This window comes from Salvelinus sp. IW2-2015, unplaced genomic scaffold (genome assembly GCF_002910315.2).
Source record: "Salvelinus sp. IW2-2015 unplaced genomic scaffold, ASM291031v2 Un_scaffold2590, whole genome shotgun sequence".
Lineage (NCBI taxonomy): Eukaryota > Metazoa > Chordata > Actinopteri > Salmoniformes > Salmonidae > Salvelinus > Salvelinus sp. IW2-2015.
This window is the reverse complement of record NW_019943899.1, coordinates 70,519-81,134: the sequence shown is the minus strand read 5'-3', so window position 1 is coordinate 81,134 and position 10,616 is coordinate 70,519. Positions and strand designations below refer to the sequence as shown.

Here is a 10,616-nt window from a genome sequence, read left to right as displayed (position 1 = left end):
GCATGACTAGACCCAGCCTCATCTACCCACCACCATCTAGAGCATGACTAAGACCCAGCCTTGCATCACACCACCATCTATAACCTGACTAGGCCCAGCCTCATCTACACCACCACCTATAGCCATGGACTAGACCCAGCCTCATCAACACCACCATCTATAGCATGACTAGACCCAGCCTCATCTACACCACCATCCTATCAGCCATGACTAGACCACGCCTCCTCTACACCCACCATCTAATTAGCCTGACTAGACCCAGCCTCTTGCTGCCTGCATTCTCATGGCCCCCCCCCCTTGCACCATTACCCCGGATTTACCCCTATCCGCCGCTTTGCTACCCTCACCTTGTCTACAGCCTTATGCCCCAAAAATCCCCACACTCAAAGCACCGTAGACTATCTGTTGCTGGCCAAACCCCGCTTAAGAGCCCACTTCCCATGCCTCCTTTTAAAATGCACATTTAACTTCTCGTTGTTTCATCAGAAACATGAAGACCTTGCCTCCGGAACGAAACAACGTGGCTTAACGGCATCTGCCTGAAAACCTTGCCGCACGGTACACGGGAAAAACGCTAGCAACTTACCAAACCGTCTCAAGCTCTTTCCGGATTTGATCATCCGCTTAATAAACAGAGGGAGATTCGCAACTTACCACCCTATCGAAGGAGTCGAAAGTGGAGAAATCGGGAACCAACACATCCCCTTATAAAATAGTTCCATTAGCAATTCAAGCTCATACCCACCAAATTCACTCTTTTCATAACACAAACCACAGCTTTATACATTCCGCATCCAGAATGAAACAAATTCAGCTTCCCTACCTGTTTGCCGACCGCAAGCAGAGCCCTCTTCCACCTTAACTCCATTCTCCAGGAACCCACCTTGAATCCATCGCCGTGAACAACAGCGTCTACTCCGCGCTAGCTTCGAAGTCATCGCGGCACACCAACACGGTTCAAACCCCAGCGAAACTAAAACTCTGTCCTCTTCCGCCGTTACTTTGACAAAAAACACAGGCGGGTGCCTGCTAAACTAACAGGTGTGTTAACCCTCCACCATAACAATAAAAACATATATAAAATACCAATGTGAAAAGAATTCAACGAAAATAAGAAGAACAGAGCCCTGTCACCTGGCCTCTCAACTACAAAATACTCCCAGCATGCACAGAGAGAAGAGGAGAGGAAAACGAGAGAGAGAGAGGAGAGAGAGAGAGAGAGAGAGAGAGAAGAGAGAGGAGGACGAGAGAGACAGATAGAGACAGAGAGAGAGAGAGACAGGAGGGATACAAGAGGAGAGAGAGATACAGAGAGAGAGCGAGACGAGACAGAGGAGAGACAGAGATGACGAGAGAGAGAGAGAGACGAGAGAGTGAGAGAGAAGCAGAGAGACAAGAGAGGAGAGAGGAAACTGGGGAAACTGAAGCTGCACTCCTAAACCTCCTGCCCAATGTCAATGACCACTATAGAGAGACTATTTCCTCAGCATTACACAGATCCCACAAAGATTCGCAAAACAAATAACCAATTTTGATAAATCGTCCCATATCTACTGGGTGAAATGTCCACCAGTGTGCCATCACAGCAGCAAGATTCTGTGACCTGTTGCCACAAGGAAAAGGCGCAACCAGTGAAGAACAAACACCATGTAAATACAATACCACTATTTATGCGTATTTATTTTCTAACTCTGTGGGCTTTAACCATCTTGTACATTGTTACAAACCACTGTATATATAGAATATGACATTTGTAATGTCTTTTTTGTTTTGAAACTTCTGTATGTGTAATTGTTTACTGTTAATTTGTATTGTTTATTTCACTTTTTATAAATTAATCTACCCTCACTTGCTTGGCATGTTAAACACCACATGTTTTCCCATGCCAATTTTCAAAAAGGGCCCCTGAATTGGAAATTGAAATTTGAATTGAATTGAATTGAGAGAGAGAGAGAGAGAGAGAGAGAGAGGAGAAGGAGAGAGGAGAGAGACGAGAGAGAGAGAGAGAGAGAGAGAGAGAGAGAGGACGAGAGAGAGACGACGAGAGAGAGAGAACAGGAGAGAGAGGAGAGAGAGAGGAGAGAGAGAGAACGAGAGAGAGAGAGAGAGAGACAGAGACAGAGACAGAGACAGAGAGAGATCTTCCCAGTTATTAATTCAGACCCATAACCATTCAGATGGTGGTAGGCTATAGCAGTTATTAATTCAGACCCATAACCATTCAGATGGCTGTAGACTATAACAGTTATTAATTCAGACCCATAACCATTCAATCTTCTTGAAGAGAAGTAAAAGCCTTCTGCATCTAATTCTAGTCCTATGTTATTCAAGCATGTCATTAGAATGTTAAAGATAAGGACAACAAAACTCATTTATTTGAACTGTTGAAAGTGAGGAAGGAATGAATGAAGCAATAGGGAGAGAAATAGGAGGTAGGCTAATGACATTAGGGGAGATATTATGGAAGATATGCAACAGATTTCAAAATTGTTATTACATTTGCTAGCCTATACTTGTAAGTTTGTAGGATGCATATACTGCAACATAATCACATGTTCTTTCCCTGCTTTATCAGGGTTTGAATGATGTGTGTAATTCCAGTCCATATAATACAGTATAATATAATACAGTTCACCCTTAAAAAGATTAGCCTACTGAGAGCTAGTTTCATTTATTTACCCAAGCGAGCATAGCTACATTATGTTTTTCTGTCGTGCATAATGAGCAGTAGTCTATATCATATATTTATTGGATAACAGCACAATAAAAAAAAATGTGTTTTTGTTTTTTTGGCTTGGGCTCATTAAAGGTGGTTAATGTAGGGCTCATAAAATGTATTTAATATATGGCTCATCAGACTCAGGTAGTATCAGGTTAGAATGTTCACGCTGATCAAAGCTCTGATCAAATGCAGACATATGTATATGCTTTAGAATGTTTTAGAGTGCTGTAGAATGCTTTAGAATGTTTTAGAGTGCTGTAGAATGCTTTAGAATGTTTTGGAGTGCTGTAGAATGCTTTCGAATGCTTTAGAGGGCTTTAGGATGTTTTAGAATGATTTAGAATGCTTTAGAGTGCTTTAGAATGCTTTAGAATGTTTTAGAATGCTTTAGAATGCTTTAGAATGCTTTATAGGGCTTTAGGATGTTTTAGAATGCTTTAGAATGCTTTAGAGGGCGTTAGAATGCTTTAGAGTGCTTTAGAATGCTTTAGAATGTTTTAGAATGCTTTAGAATGACACTTCCGATTTTAGCGGGAAATACTGGGTTACTGGTAGAAAAGTGATTTATTCTCGGGATGGAACATTTGTAAAATACTGGGAAAATATTCAACCCTAGTGTGTGTGGGGGAGGAAGAGAGAGTTGGAGAGAGAGCACAGTCAGGGAGCGAGAGGGAGTGCTAGAGGCTGAGAGACCAAGCTGAAGGAAGAAGAGGTTGGAGAGAGGGGGGGGGGCGGGGGGGGGGGGGGGGGGGGGGGGGGGGGGGGGGGGGGGGGGGGGGGGGGGGGGGGGGGGGGGGGGGGGGGGGGGGGGGGGGGGGGGAGGGGGGGGGGGGTGTGGGGGGGGGGGGGGGGGGGGGGGGGGGGGGGGGGGGGGGGGGGGGGGGGGGGGGGGGGGGGGGGGGGGGGGGGGGGATGACCGTTCAGGGGCGGAGGAGTGAATGAGGGTGAGAGACTGCGACTGAGGAAGGAGAGATTGGAGAGAGAGCACAGTCAGGGCGAGAGGGAGTGACTGAGGGCTGAGAGACTGCAGACTGAGGAGAGAGAGTTGGAAAGAGAGCACAGTCAGGGAGCAGAGGGAGTGACTGAGGGGCTGAGAGACTGCAGAGCTGAGAAGAGAGAGTTGGAGAGAGAGCACAGTCAGGGAGCGAGAGGAGTGACTGAGGGCTGAGAGACTGCAAGACTGAGGAAGGAGGAGTTGGAGAGAGAGCACAGTCAGGGAGCGAGGGAGTGACTGGGCTGAGAGACTGCACGACTGAGGAAGAGAGAGTTGGAGAGAGAGCACAGTCAGGGAGCGAGAGGAGTGACTGAGGCTGAGAGACTGCACGACTGAGGAAGAGAGGTTGGAGAGAGACAGTCAGGGACGGAGAGGGAGTGAGGTGAGAGGCTGCAGAGACTGCAGGAGCTGAACAGAGAGAGAGAAGTATAGAGATGGGTCGGTGATTAAATGAAAGTGACTTTAGTTGTGATAACTAAAGATGCCTCTGACCTCAACGAGGAGTCCACGTCATCTTGCCGTACCTCCGGTACAGTGTCAGCAAACACTCCTGAAGGTTCTTGGAGGATTGTGCATCGCTGTAGACAGACAGAGAGACAGGCAGACAAGCAGACAGGCAGCAGAGAAGACAGACAGACAGACAGACAGACAGACAGACAGACAGACAGACAGACAGACAGACAGACAGACAGACAGGCAGACAGGCAGACAGATAGACAGACAGGCAGACAGAGGCATCAGTGGAGAGGATTGTACAGACGAAAAGAAAGACTTATGGGCAGACACCATGACGGCAGTGTCTTATTGAATCATGTTTCTGCATTGAACATCAACACCTGGCATCTAATTGTTATAATCTCCATTGAGAATTTGTTTTTTTTACAGGACTAGGCTTAATCTATGTCTGGGAATCCAGCCCTAACATGCTTCCACACCGCCCGCGTTGCGTGCACGAGCATTGCAAAATATTTACACATACATGCTATTCAGTKATTTCATCCAAACTGCTCGCGCGCGCGTCAACGAGCGTCTGCGTAACCGGGCGCTAAAATAGAACTTGGCTCTATTTTTTTACGCTTGACTCTCTGCAAGTCCCGCCTCTCCCATCTCCTCATTGGTTTTTCAGGAGCATGTATCCACCTGAGTGATTGAGAGATGAACTGGAGGTTCACACTCCAGTCCAGTTGGTGGTGGTAATGCACTTTAAAATGTGTTGACAACCGCCATATAAAATCCATAGAAGAAGAATAAAAAGAAGAAGAAGAAGTGATTACTAGAAACTAACTTTTATCTGTGGATTAATTGTCAGAGTAGAGAACACATGGTTTTGTGTGACTCAGAATGGGTCCAGAATTAAAGGACCTCGCTAGCTAAATGTCCATGAATGTGTCATGTGTGTTTTTGACCCGTCCCCAAATTGAATATAGTTGGTTCAGAGTTAATTTTCATATTTCAACCTGCGTGTTTTGATCGTGTCTGACGTGAAAGGACAAAATCAACAATGCTCTCGATGGCGCACGCGGGTGCACGTACGTGCCCAGAGTAGTCAGCATGTTAGAGTCTCGATTTAAATTATAATCTTACTTTGTACTGCAGTCAGGTATGCTCTGAGGTCTTTTTGCAGTTTGGATCCCTCTGTCTGAAAAGGGAACATAAAACATCTCATTGTACACAGATCATGGCTTTGTTTTAGAGGAGTCAGATCATTTTAAAAGACTAATATTGTTTGTTGACTCTTACATATTGTTTGTTGAAGTTGATCACCCCCTCCTCAAATGCAACATCTCTGGTTTCATCTGCTTTACCCAGCTTCTGCATTACCTGGGAAAAGACATTGAACAAGACATGCCTTTAACATTCATCTTTATCCTGGCCATTTATACAGGAGATGTATATATGTAAAACAATCCTTGTCTCATTTATACAGCAGATGTGTACATGTAAAACAATCCTTGTCTCATTTATACAGCAGATGTATATATGTAAACAATCCTTGTCTCATTTATACAGCAGATGTATATATGTAAACAATCCTTGTGTCATTTATACTGCAGATGTATATATGTAAACAATCCTTGTCTCATTTAAACAGCAGATATACAGGTACGCCCTACAGACTCGGCCTAGCTCCTCATGTATCAGATACCTAGCAGAGCTGGTACTCAAAAATAACTGTCATATGACTAGAAGTGACTTTTTCCTTCAAATTAAAGGAACTGCTATGGGGAGAACGATGGCCCCCAATTTTGACAATCTTCATATGGAACTCTTACAAACATGATCGAAATCTCAACCCTGAGAAAAATACCTTTCTATCCAAGATCAAACTATATCGACGTTATATAGATGATATATTGGCATTAACCTGATGTTCAGTGAGTATCTTAAAAAGTCGAACGGTCATTTTCATTTCACCGTGGACTTTGATTACTTTAGTGTCAGCTTCCTTGACATTCAGATCTCCAAAGAAAAGTACACGCTCGTCACCGCTCTATACAGGAAGCCCGCAGATCGAAAGACGCAGCTAAGAAGTGATAGTTTCCTCTGAAGAAAAGCCTCCCGACCAGTCAGTTTAAACCTGTAGCGCTGARGCTGCTCTGCCCAACAAAGTACAGTTTTGATGAACAGATTTCGGCATAGAGATTATTCTGAGGAGTGCCTACAATCAGCTGGGGAATGGACACTAGCCAATTGGATAGCTTGAAATCCTCAGTGCGCAAAAAGACTGACCCGAGGATACAATGTTTGTGGAATATTCTCCTCTGGGAAATGCCATGCAAGATACAATAAAAAAAAACATTGGTACATTATCAGGTCAGACCCCAGATGATTCAGTTCAGACCCCAGATAATTCAGTTCAAACCCCAGATGACTCAGTTCAGACCCCAGATGATTCAGTTCAAACCCCAGATAATTCAGTTCAGACCCCAGATGATTCAGTTCAAACCCCAGATAATTCAGTTCAGACCCCAGATGATTCAGTTCAGACCCCAGATGATTCAGTTCAGACCTCAGATGATTCAGTTCAGACCCCAGATGATTCAGTTCAAACCCCATATCACAAAGACAGTCTCAGGGTAGATAATTTACAGTGTAATAGATAACTATGCTTTGTTGAAACAAACAATTTTTTTCCCGGGGAAACAAATAGCTTCTTTGGAGTTGACTACAACTATTTGAGTACAGATCTCAGAAAGCAAATACTTTTTATAAATATTTGAATATTATTAGATTGGCTGCCTTCAAATAATGTCAGAGCTGTATCTTGAACTGCATGTTGAAGATAGAAATATAATGAATAGAGCACACACAATCTCCTATACTATCTGACAGTCATATTGGATCTACACAAWACATTTCTACGTGAACGTTGTGTAAATGTCCATTGTCCTGAAAGTGCATTGCCTCAGGTGTACATAATCAAGTCAAACCAAATTAACTAATGATATGTTGTACAGATAAGTATAAATAAGTTGTGACGCTCAACTACTGTATGACTCTTTCAACATGCCACTGAAATGGTTGAAAGCTGCAATAGATTTTATGATACCTGAAAATATTACAGAATAATTCAAAGTCATTCGCAAACATTGCAAATAAGCAAGTTGGATGCTTACACAGCAAATGGTCCATTGTTAAAAACAAATAAATTTAAAAAAAACACTGAAAATGTTGAGTCTGTGGACACATATAGACACTGGAACAGTGTTAAATTAACACACTGCTTAGTGTAAAGCCTTATTTAAATATTTCCCAGAGTGCCTTTCCTTTTTAGTAAAATTGTAGAGTTACTCCCCATGACTGTATTTGTTAGTGACATGGTTGTTGCATTCATCTGTTTTTGGTCCTACAGACCAGCTAGTCAGATACTAAGCGAATATGTAGAAAACTTTTTTTTTTGCACAATACCATACGTATTTCATATGGCATTATTCTGAGGGCCTAGTTTTACCCCAATATAGAGACCTGAAACTCATACACATCACTTTGCATCAAAGCTATGCCCGACATTGTCATATTTCCCAGCATGCTCTATTGCCGGTTGATTTATTTTATTTTTTATTTTTCAATATCTATGTTTGTGCATGTACATTTATTACATTTATTGATTAATCTTATGCTACACAAAGAAAATAACGTAACAATTTCTAAAACTAACCCAATCAGTTAGTTAGATTTTTTGGCATCCGTTACTGAAATGTTTGTTCCAGTTTAAACGCCTTAGGTAATTATAATCCACCCAATGTATGTAGTAACTCCCTTATTATGCAATTATAAAGCACTTTCCAAACTTCTATGTAACAACAATGTTGATTTGTAATATAATCACAATGTTACTACACATGTATAAAAACTGGATGTCAAGTGTTACTGCGTTACCTTACGTCACTCACTATTAACATTTATGTGTCGTGTCATTTGGAAGCTCAAAAGTGTTTCTGTTTTTAAATCCACCTATAGGCTAGATTAAGATTCATATCAAAGAGCCTTCCCAACCATGTGCCAATGATCTTATATCTAGACTAATTCAACTAACTGTTGTAGTTTTTTGGTTCTTCATGACATATTTGGCAGCCATCAAATAAAACATTTTAATTTTTTTATGTTTTCAAATAACTTGCATAAAATATGTTCTAATACCTCTTAATATTTTTCTTCCACTTTTACATTACAGAGTATTTTGTGTAGATCGTTGACAAAAAAACAAAAAAACAAATTCAATCCATTTGAATGCCATTTTGTAACAAAACAAAATGTTTTTTTTTTAAACGTAAAGGGGTGTGAATACTTTCTGAAGAAACTGTACATGTTGTCCATCCCACACCTCCCATCCGGTCATTCCCTCCCTCTGCTGTCCAATAGGATACAAGGCCACACCTCCCATCGAGTCATTCCCTCCCTCCGCTGTCCAATAGGATACAAGGCCACACCTCCCATCCAGTCATTCCCTCCCTCTGCTGTCCAATAGGGGTACAAGGCCACACCTCCCATCCAGTCATTCCCTCCCTCTGCTGTCCAATAGGATACAAGGCCACACCTCCCATCCAGTCATTCCCTCCCTCTGCTGTCCAATAGGATACAAGGCCACACCTCCCATCCAGTCATTCCCTCCCTCTGCTGTCCAATAGGATACAAGGCCACACCTCCCATCCAGTCATTCCCTCCCTCTGCTGTCCAATAGGAGTACAAGGCCACTAATACCATCAGGTCATATACCATTTGACTTACAGCTAATTTAAGTTTTTTTATTACATTTTAAATTCAATACTGTATATCAAATCTAACCGGAAACGGAATGCTTTTAGGTTATTGGTGCTGCAGGGGAATGTATTCGACAATATTGTTATTGAATAGTCGCTGCACTATAGCAGGCCAGATCAGGGAATTCATTTAATTTGCAGAACATAAAATCGCTTTAGCTATACAATTACTTATATTGCTCAATTTCTACATGCATATCTACATGTTAGCGGCCGATAGGTATACTGTAAAAAGGGATGTGTATAAATGAAATAACGGATGAATTAAGGACATATCCTGACGACCGTAGGCCTACTAGGGTTTTTAAAGGTTGACGGTCATGATGATGCGTCATTGAGTCCTCTCCGGTGATGTCATTTGGATGAAACCAGATATAACGGAAAATAACGCATTTACGTTATTCAATATCTTACCTTCTCTTGGGCCCGTGTTAATTTTTTCTGCACGTTACTGGCAAGTTTCCCCGCAGTAACCCCCTTCCCCATCCCCATCTCTGCCATTTTGTCTTCCRGATGAGCTCTCGATTCAATATAATAAAAATAACGACTCTCTACCGAGGAAGAAGCGACATCAACGTCGACGGAAAACGTAGTCACCACTCGTGATAGTAGGCCTATGTAACTGTAACGTTTTCGAAACGGGTGTCTGTGTGTGGCGAAAAGACACAACGATGGTTTCCCAGTTTCCAGCTATGCGTAGGGTGGCCTACCGTTATGTCAGTCAGATGATAATAATAACCAATGCAGAAGGGTTGCCCCTTAAAGCGACAAGCTCACGAGCCCACTGCTCAATCCAGTATTTACTTACACCTACTGTAGTTTGCCCTTTATGCACTTGGTGGCGACATTGCTTTCCTCAGCTCACCAAATAAAATTGAAAGTCTAGCTTGGACTAATGACTTGGCTTGTCTTTTTCACTGTGTGAGGAAGTACTGTAAAATCAYTATGGCAACACAACCAGACCAAAACAATAGGCTAGATACAGACAAAGGCCGAGGTTAGTGTCACTGCGTCATACCTACATACTGTAACTTATTCTGTGGGAACACAGACGGTATAGCGCTGTCCATGGTGCTGAATGACGTTTCAGTCTACAGTACAGCTTTGGTACCTGTTGTGGTGCTGAACGGACAGCAGAGTATGTGTGTGACTGTTGTGGACCACGGACAAAGCACGAGGGAAGGGTTTAGCCTATATTTGTCTTCAAATATGCTCTATACACACTATATATACTATACACACTATACATACACCATACATACACTATATACACTAAATACACAACACACTATACACACTATATAAACATACAGTTGAAGTCGAAAGTTTACATACACRTTAGCCAAATACATTTAATCTCAGTTTTTCATAATTCCTGACATTTAATCCTAGTAAAAAATTCCCTGTCTTAGGTCAGTTAGGATCACCACATTATTTTAAGAATGTGAAATGTCAGAATAATAGTAGAGAGAATAATTTATTTCAGCTTTTATTAATTTCATCACATTCCCAGTGGGTCAGAAGTTTACATACACTCAATTAGTATTTGGTAGCGTTGCCTTTAAATTGTTTAACTTGGGTCAAACGTTTCGTGTAGCCTTCCACAAGCTTCCCACAATAAGTTGGTTGAATTTTGGCK

At 42.2% G+C, this 10,616-nt stretch overlaps 1 protein-coding gene across 1 annotated transcript in view; it reads right to left on the bottom strand.

Annotated features, from left to right (window-relative positions):
* Positions 1 to 9,686, bottom strand: part of LOC112074337 (myc box-dependent-interacting protein 1) — a gene marked incomplete at its 3' end in the record, with an annotated part of 24,833 nt that extends 15,147 nt beyond the window's left edge. Inside the window, exons 1-3 of the mRNA XM_070440476.1 lie at positions 9,392 to 9,686; positions 5,457 to 5,537; positions 5,301 to 5,355 (exon numbers count right to left, since the gene is read on the bottom strand). Coding sequence (XP_070296577.1) covers positions 5,301 to 5,355; positions 5,457 to 5,537; positions 9,392 to 9,478 — 223 coding nt within the window. The remainder of the gene's footprint in view (positions 1 to 5,300; positions 5,356 to 5,456; positions 5,538 to 9,391) is intronic.
* Between the last annotated feature and the right edge of the window lie 930 nt (positions 9,687 to 10,616).